Here is an 18,836-nt window from a genome sequence, read left to right on the forward strand (position 1 = left end):
GCGTGCGAGCGTGCCTGTGCACTGGAAATGTAAAGCGTGTGTACATGCCCGTCCTCCCCCCGTCCCCCCCCCATTCCCCGTCCCCTCCGTCACACACTGGCGCAGCGAGAGGACAGGGCGGGGCCGCTGACGTGCACGGCCCCTCCCTCGGTGCCCCCCAGCACGTCGGAGCACAGGGACTCCACGGCGTCCAGCCTCTCGATCTGCACCAGGCGGGTCAGCAGGTCGGGGATGCTGTAGCCCGCTGTGCTCACCCTCTCGAACAGCTGCAGGCCGTCGCTCATGCCCCCGATCTCGTCCCGCTTCAGGCCGAAGCTCTCGGCCAGGTGCCTCCAGGTCTTCACCACGGCCGCCTCGCTGCTGTAGGACGAGCTGAGCATGCGGCTGGCCTTCTCCAGGCAGTCAAACGGTAGCTCGGTGGGGCTCAGTCCTGGAGGAGGACGGGAGGGAGGTAAGAGGGGGGGTTAGAGTCTTGGAAAAGCATCCAAGCAATGTGGATTCACGGGAACACTGTGTACAAGGGTGCTGTCCATGCTAGTGGTGCTTGAGTCCAAGTAGTCAGAAGCGCTCACCGTCTGCTACGCTGCAGGCTTTAGCATACAAGTCCAGGATCTTTTTCCTTCGACTCTGAATCTGTAGGCAGAGAGAGTGTGACAGGGGGAGACAAGGGATAGTTTAGCCAGTCCGATAGAGTCTGTTACATTCTTATCTTGCTCGTTCCCTCTTGCTCATGGCCTCTGATAGACCTGAAACGGTTTGTCTGAGGTTATCATGAGGATACAACACAAAGTGATGTTTTTGGCTGTCGTACTTGAAGGGCACTCACCCCTGTCGCCTTGTTGTTGTTGTTATTGTTGATGGTGTTGGCGTTGCTGACGTTGGTGGAGTTGCTGATGTGGTTGGCCACAGTCCCATTGGGGTGCTTGTCCCTGGTGAGCAGGCCCAGGGAGAGCAGGCAGAGGTCGGGCTTGTTGCCCAGGTTGAGGAGACAGAGGTTGGGGTTGGGCTCGGCCGCCCCCTGCCTCTCCAGGGCCGCCTCCTCGTCGCTGTCGATGCTGCGACTCAACAGCTGCTCGTTCTCCGACGAGGCGTCGTTCTCACTGGAAAGAAGCACACACGTTGGACTTTAGACAACTAGCAGGCCACGGGGGGGGGGGGGGGGGGGGGGGGGTGTGGGCGGAGTGTAAGATGAGGCCCTGGGATAGGAAGATGAAGATGTTGTGTTTCCTGTGGCTGGGGTCTTGTTTTTTGGGGGGTTGTGTGCTCATGGTTAAACGTGCTAGACTGCCTTCCAGATTCCCTCTCTCCTGTCCTCTCATTTCCACTCTCCTCATTCTCATCCTCCACATCCTCCTCCTGCTCCTCCTCTCCTCTAACCTCCTCTTTTCTCTTTTCTTCTCTCTCCGCTCGCCCGGACTTTCTCCCAAAAGCACCTTGTTGACAAAGGCCCTCAGAGAAGCGCACACAATGGTATTGTTTCACAGGCTTACGCACGTACACACACACGCACGCGCAGACACACACACGTACACCCACGCACACACACCGAGGAGATGCTTACACACGGGCATTGTTTCCGCAGACATCCAACACCCAGTCTGGCAGCGGTTGTAGTGAGATGGCACATCCTCTGTCACGTAGCTGGCCACACTTCTCTACACTCACTCTGAAGGGCACACTGTGTACATGTGTGTGTACGTGTGTGTGCGTGCGTGCGTGCGTGTGTGGAAGACGTGTGCGTCCGCGAGCATTTAGTGCGTGCGCGCCTGTACGATTGTGTGTGTGTTTGAAATGAATGAATGTGGTAATACAATGCAGTTCACAAGACAGATCCACCTGCGTTATTAGTGGTTGCCTGTGTCTATAAATCCATCTTGATGTCTGCCCGTCCTGAAGAGTGCGTGTGCGTGTGTGCCCCTGAGTGTACAGGATCTCTTCTGCTTGCCTGTCATGGTGAATAACGCTTCATTGTCTGATAAGGAGGTGAAGAGGCAGACAGAGAGGGGAGATTGAGACAGAATCTCCTCAGGCAAAGACACCACGAGAGAGAGGAAGAGTTTAGGGCAAGGAACTGCCATCCTCCATATCATCCTCTGAGAGATCCTTTCACCTGGCGGTTTGACTGAGCTGAGGGAAAAACGACTTTTTGCATCCCTCCTTCCCTCTCTCTCTCTCACCCTTTCCGTTTCACCCCCCACCCCCCATGCCAGGCTGCAGGGCTCATCTGTGCTCAGCTACCTCACCTTCCAAAGCCACATAATGACTCTGCTTTTTTACAATTTTAATCCTCAAGTGAACTTGTTTTTCCATGTCAGCACACACACACAGAGACACTCTCTCCACACGTACACACAAACAAATACACACACACAAGCACACACACACACACACTGAACACACAGACCCAGACTGAGCCAGTAGGCTAGCAGCACCCACTGCAGTAACTTGTCCTGTGGTGGCTGAATTACGGGCAGATCCCAGAAACCAGATAAAAGCTTCTCTCTGTCTCTGGGGCCCACTGTCAAGCCCTGACACCACACAGTCCAACCCACACACACAATACTGTACACAAAATACTAATCCTGTCCTGTTTACAACATACACGCATTGCAGACCAACTCCTTCTGTGACGTTCTTTCACGAAACTCTCAGTGTTGGGCTTCAACGTATAGTGGGATTGTTGGTTTGTTTGTGCTATGTGTCTTTTAGTAATACATCATATCGTCTCTTACCTTTTGACCGGTTTCGGAGGCGGCGCTTTCAGCTTGTCGAATTCATCCTTTTCAGCGTAAATGACAACGCTCTCTGGAAGAGTGACAGAAAGGAAGAGAGAGAGTTTTATCTTTGTACAGTCACATGGGGTACACTCACATATTTTCCAGCGCACTGACCATCCATTAGACAGAGACCAGATGCTCGTCCAGTTAAACTGTCCTTCCATGACACTAAACTTTGACTGTACCAGTGCTAAAAGAAAGACAGGGAAGTCAAAGTTCTCTCCCCGAGGACACATTGATTCCGCGCGTGCATCTCGGCGGGAGAGGGAGCGCTTGTGTGACTGTCAGGGTGTGTTGGCATTGCCAGCTTGTTTGTCTGACACTGATTAGAAGGACGCTCCCATTGCTCCGAGCCCTGCCGGTGCTGTCACTCAAACACGCACACACACACCTACTTAATGAAGCCCTCGCATGGAAATGTATATCTGTTTAACAATGCCACACACAAACAAAGACGTGTGCACATTCATTCGCATGAAGTTGTCAAATCACGTTCACGAAGGTAAGTCAGGAATACTTACATTTAAACACAAACTTGTGCAGACGTCGTATGCCAATACAATAATCATTCAAAACCATGTTCACCCTTACACTTAACCCTCGTGCTGCCTTCGGGTCACATGACCCAAAGGTTCATAACGAACCATCGTTGTGTTTACCCAATTTTACCCAATACAAAAACAAATAAAAATAATTTTCTTTAAACCTTCGCAATGTGGGGGGTCTGAGACAGCCCAACGGTTAAAAGAAAATGCTTCACTTTGTTTTTGTATGCGGTAAAGTTGTCGCAATACGACGGTGGGTCACAATGACTGATGGGTCAGAACGACACGAAGATAACACAAGGGTTAAACCGCCCGGTACCTGACTTGAACGTGGCTCTATTTCGTGTAGGAGAACACAGAAGACAAAGATATCAGCTGCATGCCTTGTTCTTCAGCCATGCATCTAGCATTAAGTCAGTCAGTAAGTTGCTGTTAAACAGAACAGTATTGTGATGTGAGTGGCATGCTTGTGGCCTAAAGCTACCACCACAGCCTTAGCTAAACATTCCATCCACCTAGGCTCACTACCCAGGCGGAATGCACATCACAGGACCGTCAACCATACACACACACACACACAGGATTGTCAAGCCCACCACAAACATCCCGTTAAGTGAAATCCAGCAAGTATGGAAATGTCTCTTCACGCTAGTCTGAGGAGCTAGACTCAAGTCATAGCCCCAGGACGTAGTCTATACAACACAGCCCACGCAACGCAGCCCATACTACACAGCCCACGCAACGCAGCCCATACTACACAGCCCACACAACGCAGCCCATACTACACAGCCCACGCAACGCAGCCCATACTACACAGCCCACACAACGCAGCCCATACTACACAGCCCACGCAACGCAGCCCATACTACACAGCCCACACAACGCAGCATCTTTATCTCTTCTGTCTCACCTGGGACGTCTTTCTTGTCCTCCGATTTGTTGGTCTGCGCCTCTACGGCCTTCACCCCCTGCCCTGAACAGCAGGCTGTAAACACACACACAAACACACACACCATGAGTCACACGCAAACCAAAACTGTGAGAGGTTTCAAGAAGTCTTCAGCCAGCAAGGTGTCGGTTCGTGTGCGTGTCATGAGTGTGTATCTCACCCTGGCCACTGGGCTTGGCCTTCAGAATGTAGAACATGATGATTAGGACGATGGCAATGGCCATGATGAAGATGGTTGACATGGCGATGATGAGAGCGGTTGCTAGGTGACCCTGCCCAGTCGGATCTAAGGGACATGCAGCCGATCATGAGTGTGCGTGTGTGTGTGTGTGTGTGTGTGTGTGTAGGGTGTACGTGTGTGTACCTTTCACAGGGTGGGGCAACATAGTGGTGCTGCTGCTGTCGGGGGGCACCCGGCCTGATGACACAGAGGTGGTGCGCATGCCTGCAAAACGACACACAGCTGCTCAGACTGGCCGGTCAGCAAGGCTACTTATATGAACAATCGAGACACACAGTCAATACTGAACTCGTCCTCCATTTACGGCTATGACCGAGAAGCTTCGAGTTTGGGTTCCAATCCCAAGTTCTAGTGTTTCTCCACCGAGTCTGATCATCTGTCATGAATCACCCGAGGAAGGCTGGTTTAACCTTTCATCACCCTCCATCACCCCTCCACGAACACCCCCTAGTCTTTAGCAGCTGTGGTCAGAGAAACCTGGTGCCCCGACAAAACAGCATTGTGGGCCTGTTTGACTGCTTAACAGCTGTTTGTAATGGAGCTAAAAGCCCATAAATCAGCATTTTTATCAAATCAAATCATTCCTTTCGTACAGGCCTCTCGCATCAGCAAAGGCAATGTACCAATTTCATTCTGTGGTCCCACACACACACACTCTCTCCAGCATCCCTGTGGTCACATATACACCAGTTCTCTGCTTGTTTGTTTGCTTTCTCTGGTTAGAACAGGACCAGATCCTGGTATCCTGTTTAGCCGAGGGTAATTTCACATCTTAATCATGATTCAAATGTGCTCCGACGCCGCAGAGCTACTTGCAGGCGAACCCCACTCGACGGCACGGCCGCGTTGAATTTCCGCGTTGAAGGTTCCGACATGCGCACGCAGTCGTGTTTGCCGTCATTCGACAGCCTTCTTCCAGTTGACGTGAGTGTTTGTTCTTGAGCAGATACCGTGTCGTTTCCCTGCATTCAAACGCCCTGTGTTTGTAATTGCAGACGGCCCTTAACAGCTGCTTCGCAGTCATGCGGAGATATGCTGGGAGTGTTGAGAACTCAAAGTGTGGGTGGACTGGGAGCGCGGAGGCAAGCCTAAAGGATGTTCCATAAGAATGAATGGAGAAGAGCAAGAGTTGAACCCCTGTCACTGATGCACCGTGTTTGAGATGGTTGACTGGCTGCCAACGGGTAGCACTGTCGCTGCAAGCACACACACGTTAATCATCTTTCTCATACCCTCCAAACTTTTAATTATCACACCAAGACTCCCTTGGGAGCTTGAAGGGAGCACTGCAGGAGAGAGAGAGTTATTCGCAGATGTTGGCGAGTGCTGGCCTGTCTTCTACCCAACTCCTTTTTTTTTTTCTTTTTTTTTTTTTCAAGGCCTCATTGAAAGCGTTTAATTAAAACGTACCATTGCATGTCTTCACACTCTGTTTCTCGCTCTCCCTCCCTCCCTCACTTCCTCTCTGCCTGACAGAAACCATTCGTGGACCGTTGAAAAGGGATGAGTTTGTTGGTAAACACTCGTTTTTCATTCTCAGTCCTCCCTCGTGGGCCCGACTCTTGTTTTTATATTTCAAAACACAGTCATTAAAAATGACACAATAACAATCCAGTAGATTTCCGGACACTGAAACCAGCTGCCGTTTCGCTGCTGGTCTATGAGCGATGGACGATAAAATTAATTCCCAGGTCGCGTATCACAAGAGTGGCAGTTTGAGAGCCTCTCAATCTCGCTTTGCTCCGCTGGCTCTTATTAACGGATGCCTCTCAGAAGACTGAGGACATGTGAGGACTCACAACCAGAACTGGACTCAGACTAAGACCCAGGGAGTCAGTAAGGAGCCCGAAAATAATGAAATACATTCATTTAGCGGACGCTTTTATCCAAAGCGACGTATGGAGAGAGAGGGGGGGGGGGGGATCTGTGGTCAAAGCCTCTATATCAACTCTGGTTCTGAGAGGCAGAATCCACACTGCCTCATCATCGCCCCCTCAAGCTCTAAACCTGCAGCGACAGCCTCAACGACCCGGACCCCAGGTCGTCTCCGTCTCCACCCCGACCTGCTGGGAGTCTGTGAGGGACTGTTCCATCTCACTGTGAAGCCACTCTCCATTTCACCCTTGAATCTTGTAGATGTGATCTAGGTCTGTCGGACATAGCTAACAGTTAGAGGGAGCCTTACACTCTTTGGTGTTGTGCGGGGCGTTCTGGCAGGAGTGACACACCTTCCCATACAGGTTCCTGGGCCGGATCTCCTGGATGTAGAACCTGAGACAAAGACATGGGAACATTTAGGAAGCAAATAGCAGACTGTCCAGAGAGGCCCAGACCCTGACATGGTGTCAACAGTATTTCGTAGCCTCACAATCTCCGAGGAACCTGGGAGGACAGCTTCAACCTCAGCCGAACCCCTTGAGCCAATTCCCCTCGGAACCCTGAAGCCTTATACCATAGCAGTAAGCTCCCGTAGCGGGGGTGTGATTACTTCCTTCCTGTCATCTTACTGCCAAATGTTTTCTTCTATCCTCCCTATCGCAACACATGTACTGAACACCAATCCCCCTCTGTTCTAGCAGAGTCATCCACTGATGTCTGTCTGCTCCTCAGCCGGAATCAAAGTAGCTGAGGTGAAAAGGTTACATTTGAATAAACTTTATTGATTCCCAGAGGGCAGCAGCAGGCTGAATGGGGCTGGCTGCAGCAGGCCGACTGTTAGAGGAAGGGAGACGCTTCTGAGCAGGCCTCCAAGCTACAACTTCTCTTATTGATCTTTCTCACTGCACGGGAAACTAGAAGAGTGATTGCCTTTGAATGCATGGCAATATATAGGCCTCTTTTCACTGTTAGGCATGTGTGGACAAACGCACGCACACACAAATACACAGCGGAATCTCCAGAAAAATGCTTGAAAAATAGACATAGAGCAGAGATGGAGGGAGATGAAGAGGAAAATGTATTCTGAATTCAATTTTCAAAGATAATTCAATCTTCGCATGTTTTGCTTTAGACCAGATTTGAAGCAAAACATACAGTCGATACGACAGCTCCAATTCTCCCTTTTTAATACAGCATGACCACACGCAACATTTTATATAATCCCCTTTAAGAAGTGCCTGGTTAAGTATGAGGCTAAACGCTATTATAAAAGAACCATGAATCAGCAGCCAGCTTGCTGTATGAGACATGAGCAGCTGAAGGAGTATATCAAAATCAGCCAGTAATGCTGTTAAAAAGCCCTAGTTTGTATGTTGACGTTAAAGTGAATTGGAAGCAGACCCTGTATAAGGGGTGGGCACAGGAAAAAGAGTTGTCTCATCTGGTGGGCCTGTACCACATCACCACAAAGAGGGGAACGGGGGGGGGGGGGGGGATGAGAGGGTGGGGGCAGTACAGAGACAGATGCAGGAAAATAGAGTGAAAAAGACAGAGGGGAGGGAGGGAGGGAGGGAGGGAGGGAGGGAGGGAGGGAGGGAGGGAGGGAGGGAGGGAGGGAGGGAGGGAGGGAGGGAGGGAGGGAGGGAGGGAGGGAGGGAGGGAGGGAGGGAGGGAGGGAGGGAGGGAGGGAGGGAGGGAGGGAGGGAGGGAGAATCAGAGACAGAAGTCAGCCATTCAGCCGTTCAGGTCACCTGTTAACTGTTCCAGGGGGAGGATGGCAGCTGTGTAATAGAAGTGTGCAGCGTGGCCAATCCAAGGATAGGTGCATGTGAGATAGTGGCAGGAGTGTGTGTGTATGTGTGTGTGTGTTATTGAGAGGGAGTATATTTGGGTGGTCCGATCCCATCAATGGAACTCTGCTGTAGTGTGTGTGTGTGTGTGTGTGTGTGCAACATATCATTGATAAGCACACTACCCTCATACTTAAAACCTACTTTGCATTTTGGTGGAGAAAATACATGAATCTCTAGTAAAATGTATACGCTTACATGCATATGCTTCAGAAGACATTTTGTCTATTGACAATAGTTGTGTGTGTGTGTGTGTTCCATACCCAGACAGGCAGGCTCCACATTCAGCATCGCTGTCAAGTGTTCCAGGTAAGAGAACGGTGGCTCGGTAGAGCGCGTGACAGTCTTTGTGCCGTCGGCAGATTTCATACTTCCCTTTGGAGTACTTCCCCGCCGGACACGCCACACACGTAAAGTCCTCATCCTTACTGCCGTAGCCACAGTTCTGAAATAACACACACACACATACGCACACACACATACGCACACACAGATATATGCTGAGTCTCCATGTTTCCCAAAGACACAGGTTGCCTCTTACAGAGCTTCTTTCTCCACAAACATGTCATCAATGTGATCTCATGGTTGTGCAAGCACATCTGATCGATGTGGTGCTGTCCTGGGTGGGGTGTGGAAGCACCACACACACACACACACACGTATGGATCTCAGAGGGACTTGTGTGACCAATCAGATTTCTTAGATGTCCATTTTTGTGTCTCATACCAGCATGTCACATTGACCAAGGTTACAAGGGAAAACAGATGGCCACACACGTTTGTGTGTGTGTGTGTGTTTGTCTGGGACTGTTTAAGATGACCTCTTCATAACAATTTCCTCTTTGCCTCCTCATGTTCTGAACATAGTAGGGAATCACACAACAAAGCTTGCACAAACACACTCCTATACAAACACACACAAACACACACACGCACCCAGGTCTTTCATCTGTTTTTATTAAAACCATCCTCGGACGCCAAACCACCCTGTGTCTTATTGAGTTCTTATTGAAATCTAATATAGCTCAGCTTTTCAACTGTATTTTCCCATTCTAGATGTACCCATTATGATTTTCAGATTTAAACAGCATTAACTTATCAGTACAGCTCTGTCACGACATATCAGACCGCTGTTAGATCTTGTATCATGAGCCTGACTTTGGTTTCTCCTCATTCACATCAAGTTCCAGACGGGCCAGATAAAATCCAGTTTCTCTAAAAGCATTGTTGTCCTGTCTCCCTGGGGCTAAGGTACAACATATCTGTGCTGTAAAAGTCAGCTGGAAAGCCAGCTCTGCTCAGGCCAGGTCAGACGACAGGAAGAGGACAGGGGAGGTATGGAGAAGGAGAGAGGCCAAAACGTTGCGTTTGAATCTGTTTCTTCATTTCAGACTCACTGGGTTCCATTGGGTTACGTCGAGATGGGAAATGTGATTGAAAGATTCTTCTTCTTCTTCTTTAAGCGTGTGTGTTTTGAGGGTTGGGGGGACACTTTACTGAGGTGGAATTATCCACTGTGATTAGTGGTGAATTCACACACACACACACACACACGCACACGCACACATGGGGAAAGCACACAGCTGAATTACAGGCTAACCCAGCACGAGATCACAGACCTGGCCTAAAGAGCTTTCCCACTGATTCTGTCTCTAATCTCACTGATTGAAGTTGCTTTTCTTCCCTCCTAACACAAACAGACAAATTGTTCTTGGAAGGAATTATGCTTTTCAAGGGCATCTAGTATTGATATTTTTGCAAATGGATAAATGGAGTTGAATAGCTACAATTTGAATTTACTGGTGTAAACATCAAAAGTTAGTTATTGACACATGCTTGATCTCACCTTACAGGAGTATTTAGATATTTTGCAGTCAGCTGGAGAGTTTGTCATTTTGAGAAAAGCATTGCCTCGTATAGTGATAAAACTGCAGTAATGTGTTATCGTTTTTTTTCCAGTTAGCTACAGCTGCTCTTTATCAGTGTCCATCTGACTGACTGCCTGTCTCATTGACTGTCTGATGGACTGTCTGACTGACTGTCTGACTGTCCAATTTACTGACTGACTCCCGCAACCACTGATAATCTGAGTGACAAACTGTGAAAATTGTTCATTACCATGTCTCAATCAAGTCTGACTGAAGGCTTCCAGCAGTGTGTGTGTGTGTGTGCGTATTGAGTATTCTCTGCGTGGGTGGTCTAATCAGTCAGATGAAAATGGGGTCAGGGGTTCACAAGCAACCTGTAAACAACTCGGGACATGAACCGTCTTTGCCCACGGGTGTGTCTGGTATACTCACATGCGTGCACGTGTGTGCGAGTGTGTGTGCGAGTGTGTGTGTGATGTGTGTGTGATGTGTCTGTGGCTCACCATGTGGGGCTCCTGGCCTGGCTGACATTGAGGACAGGCCTGGCAGCTATTGCTGGTCTGGTTGTAGAACTCAAACTCCCCACAACCAGCGTACTCTGCTCTAAGGGGGGGCACACAGCACACCTGGGGAGAGTGGAGAGAGAGAGGGAGGGGCGAGGGGTGGAGGGGGTTAAACAGACAGACACTCAAAGACGTATGGGGTCGTATATCCAGATATGCATTGATCCCATAACCACAGTGTGGCTCTCCTCTCTTCACGTCCCAAGATCAACTATGATGATGGTTCCTTATAGTAATGGCTGCCTCCTCAAAACAATTCAGCAGACAATACATCTCATTGTTACGGGAACTGCTGGCGTGACATCACTATCACAACCACCACTGAGACCGCAGAACAGACAAAAAATCTGTACCCACGGCTCTGAGGGATATCAGAGGGGTTCTCTTAACTAGGGACAGACATTTGATTACTGTTTAAACAGGCATTTGGATGATTTATGAGAATGCTTAAGCATGCTTGTGTTTTGTGTGTGTGTCTGTGTGCATTTTTTGGGATGTGTGTGTATTTATCTACATGTGTGTCTATTTGTGAAGAAGACCAGGTAGGACACACACTCACAGTCTCTGACTCAATTTCTCTCTATCTCTCTGTCCCAAACACACACACACACACTCTTTAGTTCTGGGATCCCCCAAATCCAGCATCACACACACACACACAGTTAGGATCTGAAGATCAAACAAGCAACCACACACATAAAGAGACGTAAATTGAATCCAGTTTCCGTTTGAAAGTAACTCCCTACAACAACAACCACAGGAGCAGCTGTGGCAAGATAAATCTGAACATGGGGGTACCGTGGTGCCAAGGGCAGGGGTGCGGGGGGGGGGGGGGGGGGGGGACGACACCAGACCGCAGGATGCTTTTGGTCACTGGTCATGACCAGTGGAGAACCACATGACCAGTGGAGAACCACATGACCAAACATCTGACCTCATCTCCTCTCAACTCAGTGAATGAAATGTTGTTTACCATCCACTGACTGCTACTTTTCCACACCTATCCACTGCCTGCCTGTCTGTCTGTATTTATATATCTATTTATTCATCTCTGTATGTATAATTGGTCACTTCTAAGGGGTGTTTAAAGGATATCAATTGATTTAGAGTCTCAGAAGGTTGACTCCTGGGAGACCAGCAAAAGGGTTTCAACATCAAAGCAAGGAAAGAGAGAGAGAGAAAGAGAGAGGGAAAGAGAGAGAGAGAGAGAGAGGGTAAGTTTGGGTGGTTTGTTGAGCAACTTGTTGGCAGTAAGGAGCTAAAGTCTGGCAGTACCTGTGCCAGTAAGCTTGTGCCAGTGTTGTGTCTCTCAGGTTGTTCACCTGGTGAGGGGATGGGGCCAGAGGAAGGGAGGGGCGGGGGGGGCAAGGTGGACTTACCAGCAGGGACAGGAAAAGGTACTCCATCTGACTTCCTCTCTGAATCATCTTCACTCGTTCCTCCTGACGTAAGAGACACACAAAGAGAGATATAGAGAGAGAGAGAGAGAGAGAGAGAGAGAGAGAGAGAGAGAGAGAGAGAGAGAGAGACAGAGAGAAGGAATGACGACATGATTAAAGGCTGGTCACGATCAGGTCAGATTGACGACCCTGCAGAGGAAGCAGTGTGTGTAGACGGCGTGCGGTCGGTCCCGCAGTGTCAAGGCGTCATTCCTCCCAGCACAGCAGCTCCACTCATCGCGCAGCGGTGTCTCCTGCCCCCCTTTCCTCCTCCCCCCCTCGTCACAGCTGTGAGTGTGTGAGTGCCAGTATGTATAGAGGGGGGGGGGGGTGCTTGTTGGCAAAATCTCTGGTTTCACGAAACGGAATGTGAGTGAGGGATGACATGAGGTAACAGTGCGAGCATCGCCCTCCGTCTCTTTTTGTTTATCAATGCGGGACGAGTGAGTGTGAAAGCGGAGGAGGGAAACCTCGACGGCTGACAGAAGCGAGCACCATGACCAGCCTTCTCTGTCCGCACTCTGATTCTCTGGTGGGTTATGGGTAAACAGTTATTGGAGGGCTCTTGGGTGTTTGTGTTAGCAACTGCACTATTGTCACATTTCTGGAAGCTTCTGCCAGGAGTAGATTCTCTAGTTCAAGCACTCCCGGGTAATCTACACTTCTGACAGAATAATGTCAATAGAAAATAATTAGAAGTTACTACATTTGATGGTGTTTATAGCAACACTATATGTAGTGTCTGTCTGTGCGTGTGTGCGCGCTGTGTGTGTTTGTTGCCAGGCCTAGCCCTGTGCCTTATCTCTACCTACAGGAGACTGTCTTTTATTGGCCCTCTCCCAGCGCTATAAAAACAGTGAGGTCTTATTTCTCTCAGTAAAGGATAAATGAGTGTGTGTGTGTGCGCATGCATAAATAGTGTCGTCACTGTAATTGAAAGGAGATGCGTTGGCGAGGGAAAACTCCCTCAGCAACACCAATTAAACCTGGTCTAAACAGGAACAACCAATCACTTCTATACATTATGTGGGCTTCAGTACTATTTTCACAAATACAATAATCCTTTCTCCTCAGAGATCAAAAAGGATTTGTCATATGCCTCCGCCTCACGGACACACACGTATACACACACGCACATACACACACACACACACACACACACACACCCACACACACTGACTAATGACTCTGCTCGTTATTGGAGCTTAGCTGGACGTAAACAAACACAGATTTTTACTGGAGACTAATTGACTGCAGCATGCGTTCTTTCTCACCTGCGGCGTGAATGTGTGTGTGCGCGCGCGCGTGTGTGTGTGTGTGTATGTTGCCATGGTGTAGAGGTAGGGAGTGTGCAGCCAATAAATTCTGTGGTATCTGGCTCCTGATGGATATCCCTGCAGTCATAGACAAGGATTAGACTATGAGCCGTTGCCTTGTTGTCCTGAATGTTTACTTGCACCAGCCTGAAGTATCTTCAACCAAACACACAGACACAAACACACACAAACACACACAATCACAAACAAACACGCGCACACAAACGCACGCAAACTGCCTTCAAGACCGGGGAGCGGAACACAGAGGACCAAATCCGAGTGAAGGAACGACCTGTCCTTGTTTTGTGCTGCCTGGGATGTATTCTGACTCGATTAGTAATGGCTGGTAACCGTCAGTTCATGCCACCCCTCAGAAGAACACTGCCACGTTCCTACCTGCCTGTGAGGTCTTCGTTTCTGTCTGTCTGACAGCTTTATGACTGGAGATAAAAACCCAAGCACGGGGAAGGATCTCAGATGCCCTCCAAATAACGAGTATTAGTAATTCTACCACTCTATCACCATAGGCAAGCTGTTCTTCCTGAACGGGGTCATCGTGAACTATTACATAAGTCAGAAGTTTGGTGCTGGCGTACCTTGGAAACCACCAGCCTGCTATGATGAGACGCATCTCATCAATGATCATGGAAGGTCTTGCGATCGTGGCTCCGGTCATGTTACCGTCGTGCATATGAATACCGGCACAGCCAATCAGAGCTCCTCTGTCGCACGAACATGTTGAGCCTAGCTGAGGATCTGAGGGAGGAGTCCTGCTCACAGCCGTACATCTAGTCAACATCTAAGCATTTCTTTCATTCGAAATCATATTCACAGCAAATATGTGCATTTGAATTGTAACCAGGACAAACACCGTCGCCTACCCAACTGAGAGAGCGTGCACGTGCACGCGCACACGTGCACACACACACACACAAGCAGGTACACTGTAATTATTGTATCAAGAAAATTTCTCCAGGAGTCTCTTTGACAGATAATTGCAGCATATGCAAGAAACAACAGGTTGCGAGCGTTGAGACAGAGACAGCAAGAGAGAGACAGCTAGAGAGGGGGGAGAGAGAGGAGAGAGAGAGAGAGAGAGACAGAGGAGAGAGAGAGAGAGAGAGAGAGAGAGAGAGAGAGAGAGAGAGAGAGAGAGAGAGAGGAGAGAGAGAGAGAGAGAGAGAGAGAGAGAGAGAGAGAGAGAGAGAGAGAGAGAGAGAGAGAGAGAGAGAGAGGAGAGAGAGAAGAGAGAGAGAGAGAGAGAGAGAGAGAGAGAGAGAGAGAGAGCGAGGAGAGAGAGAGAGAGAGAGAGAAGGAGCAGGAGAGACAGAGAGAGAGCAAGGGAGAGAGAGAGAGAGAGAGGAGGGGGAAGAGGAGAAAAAAACAAGGGAGATACAGACAGAAAAAGAGTGTTATCAGTGTTTCAGAGTTATCATCATGTTGCCCTCCTCTGCGTACAGAGTGCTGCGAGTGACAGGTAACAATGCCAGACACCACATTGCTGTTTCCGGAGGTCTCTACTCAGTGGGCTGCTACTGTACGTGATCCGTGAACACAGTTTAGGATCACATCCAGGATAGGCCCCATGTTATACGGGTCCCTCTGACACTCTACACCCCCTTCGAGAGTCGGATGGCATATCACCCTCATCTTCTCCACCCTCAGACTCCACACACACACACACACACACTCAGACAGACGCACACACTTACACAAACACAAGTAGAGAGAAAGGAAGACTGTGCTCTTGTTCTGTTTTTTTCTCTCTGCAGCACCGTATATTTGGGATGTTGAAATCCTTTCAGGTCACGGTGACCCAGCCATGATAATCTGCAATAATACAAATACATTTTTGATAACATCTGATAAACATCAGACATGCTATTAGTCATTCAGTCAGGCTCCATCAGATTAGAGTGCTAGTGTTTTGTGGGGGTGGGAGGCAGCGCGGTGGTGATTCTTTGAGGGGAGGATGGGTCTGTAGAACACATTTATCATGGCTCCACCTCCCCACTCCCGTTCTGTAATACGCTTCCAGTGTTCCACATCGCCGTGGTAACCTGAGTGAAAAAATAACACATTCTGATGTCGCCCGAAAAGGGTCGCGTCCCTTTCCTTTTCATCCTGCTTAATTACAGCCTTAACACACACACACACACATATCTGCATCTGACCTCAAATGAGCTTAATTGTGCAAATCCTTGTGGAGCAAAACCACAACCGTTTGTGTGTGTGTGTTTGTGTGTCAGTGCGTGTGTGTTGTGTGTGTGTGTGTGTGTAAGAAAGGGTGTTCAGGAGACCAAGTGGCGCTGCTGGGCTTTCAGGATAAAAAGGAGTACATTTAACTTTTTGTTTTGAAAAAGAAGCTTGTCTTTTTATCAGGAAGTGAAGCCGTCTGCCAAGCAGCTATACACACCCGAGGCCACTCATTATCAGACTAAACGAATGCACACACCCCAACACACACACAAACACTCTTCACACACGCGCACATGCGCGCACACACATCAGAGTGCTTTCATCACCCTCCCAACCGTGCACCTCGCTGGCTCCACAGACCCCCACCCCACAACCCTGGACAGGAATGCACCTCCATATTTGAAGAGTCTGTCTGTCTCTCTCTCTCTCTTTCTCCCTCTATTCACACATCCTTTTCTCTCCATCACACTTCATCCACGCTCGTTCTATTGATCAACCTCTTGGTCTTTTTCACTCTCACTGTCTCTCTCACTGTCTCCCACTTTGCCTCTGTCTCATACAGTATGACTATTCTCTCTCCCTCTTCCCCACCCCCCCCCACCCCATCCCTCCACTCCCTGTCAGAACTTGTAAGTGTTGAAAGTCGACTCGCAGACTCTCAGCCTGAGGGTATTAATCTTCTAACGACCACATAATCTAAGATAAATACCCTCAGTGTCATATCTCTGTCATTAACAGACCTGACAGAGCCAGACCCCAGGCACGCTCTCTCTCACACACACACACACACACACACACACACACACACACAAACACACACAAACACACAGCAGACAAACACACATGCACACACTGACACAGTAAGGAACAGGGGTCAGTGTTCCTTGCATCTCTTCCTCCTTGTTCTGTGAGTCTCTGATCTAACGTGGTTGTGGTTGCTTTGTCCAGCGTTCTACAGTTCCAGACTTCCTGTGTGGCCTGCAACTGTCTGCCTCCAGTCTAAAGGGTATCAATTATCACCTGAATTACTAGGAGCTGCCCTGTATCCTATAACTGCCATAACACTTAAACATGTATTACTCTAATAACATACATAGAGTGCATAGCACAAAAGAGGCTCCTTACCGATACAGTTTATCATACTTTACAGCAACAGTGGTGTAAAACTGGGAGGCTCTGGTTGATAGTGATCTAATGAGCTGATTTTATAGCATTAACCAGAGTCATTATTGGGCTATTTAATCCTGTCAGTGTCAGGTTCAGGGCCTGATTTATGGAAGTCCCCCCCATATAAACCAATCATCTACGCACACACACACAAACACACACACAAACACAAACACACACAAACACACACACGGAAGAGACGTGACAGGGAAACAACAAGCCTCTTCAGATTTGCAGTGATTGAGACGGTTTGCATCCTCCTGCCGGATGGGTTTTCATCTACCTCTCCTTCTCTCCATCCTGAACTGGCTCCCTCTCCCTCTCCCTCTCTTTCATCCTCTCTCCATCATCACATGTCTCTCTCTCTCCCTCTCTCCATCCTCAAAGGTCTCTAACTCTATGTTTCTGTCACTTCTCTTTCTCTTTCTCTCCAACAGTGGGTTGACAGCCAATAAGACATCTTTGACCTTTGAGAGAATTCTCAAATATGTGCAGTCCACAACAGGCCACTGTGACTCTTGTGTGCCCCCACAGTGATTACAGCTAGTTTCCGTCAGCTCAGGGGCGATAGGGAAAAACGACTCCTGACCATGAATGTTTAACCCCGTCCTGGATATTTAATGTGGGAGCCGATGATGATTCGCTGTCAGATTAGGAAACAGCTCCTCAAACGGTCCAATCAGGGAGGAAGTATAGCCAAAAAACAAACCCTTTTCCTGGGTTCTTTCCCAGTGTTTTATTTTTGATGACAATTAAACAAACAGCTTAATGAAGTGGAGTTCTGTAATCTCTGCCGCAGCTTGCTCTGGAGGATGTCTGTTTTCCATTCCCTGATCACCCCCCAACCCCCCCCTCCCCTTTTCTATACTCTCCCTGCCTGTATCCCACCCTCCTCAGTCTCACTGGATCCAATGCTCCACTCCCCCCACCCCCTACCCACACATTCACACACAAACATACTTCACATCAATGCTTAACCAACTGGTATACATGTTCTGTATGTATTTATACATGTATATGTTCCCTTGATATACCAGGGCCAAACTTGAGAGAAGGACAGACCGAAAAGCACTGTTGTAGCTCCTAACAGACTCACATGCGCACATACAAACACACACACGACCGCTTCCCATCCATAAACAACTCCTAAATATAATCAATGTTATACTGGGAGCGTTTATTTCTCAAAAAGCCAATTATTTCTATTCTTCACTGCACAGACCTGGACCAAATCCTGCTAGATCTCAAAACACATGTCTGATAGAGAGAGAGAGAGAGAGAGAGAGAGAGAGAGAGAGAGAGAGAGAGAGAGAGAGAGAGAGAGAGAGAGAAGAGAGGAGAGAGAGAGGAGAGAGAGAGAGAGAAGAGAGAGAGAGAGAGAGAGAGAGAGAGAGAGAGAGAGAGAGAGAGAGAGAAAAGGGGGGGAGGGATAGAGAGAGAGAATAAGAAAGAGACCGAGGGAAAGTTAACCAGACTGTGTTCTCATCAGAACACGACTTTAAACCTGCGGTTTCTGGTCAAGAACCCAACAACCAATAACAACAGAAAAAAACGGATTTGCCAACAGTCAGATCATACTGTTCAATGAATTGTTATTGCAGTAACTCCTCTACCTCTTTACACCTCTACCTCCACTTGGGACAGTTAAGACAAATTATTTCACTTTTAGAACACCCCAATAAGTGTTCCTGCTTTGTCAGGGCACTTAGCGTCAGTACAGACTCGATGGGTGGAATGTTACTGTTGCGCGTTTTTCTGTTTGATCTGTCCTGCTCTAAGCGAGGGGGGATGGAGCCATTGTCAGAGGCCTGAGATGGCAGAATGCGAGCAGCTGTGACTCAGAGCTTCAAACTCGATCCAGGACCCAGAGCCACGAGCACAGGACATGCACTGTCCTAATCTCCCTCAGTAGCATCAACACGCGGCAAGTATGGGGCTCTCGGAGTCAGGAAGTCTAGAGGATCAAGATCCTATTTGTGTGGGCTGTATGCTTAGCGGAGTGTGTGTGTGTGGGTGTGTGTGTGTGTTTGTTCATCTCACTTCAT

At 48.7% G+C, this 18,836-nt stretch overlaps 1 protein-coding gene across 1 annotated transcript; it reads right to left on the bottom strand.

Moving 5' to 3' along the window:
• Positions 1-89: 89 nt before the first annotated feature.
• On the bottom strand, positions 90-15,166 carry edar (ectodysplasin A receptor). Its single transcript, XM_067255137.1, has 12 exons — positions 15,138-15,166; positions 12,050-12,112; positions 10,611-10,733; positions 8,504-8,685; positions 6,698-6,783; positions 4,636-4,716; positions 4,432-4,557; positions 4,233-4,307; positions 2,733-2,805; positions 827-1,100; positions 573-633; positions 90-430 (listed from the first exon to the last, which is right to left on the bottom strand). Exons 2-12 carry the CDS (start codon positions 12,095-12,097, stop codon positions 90-92), a joined length of 1,470 nt encoding a protein of 489 aa, XP_067111238.1. The 5' UTR covers positions 12,098-12,112; positions 15,138-15,166.
• Between the last annotated feature and the right edge of the window lie 3,670 nt (positions 15,167-18,836).

Source organism: Osmerus mordax, chromosome 2, assembly GCF_038355195.1.
Source record: "Osmerus mordax isolate fOsmMor3 chromosome 2, fOsmMor3.pri, whole genome shotgun sequence".
NCBI lineage: Eukaryota > Metazoa > Chordata > Actinopteri > Osmeriformes > Osmeridae > Osmerus > Osmerus mordax.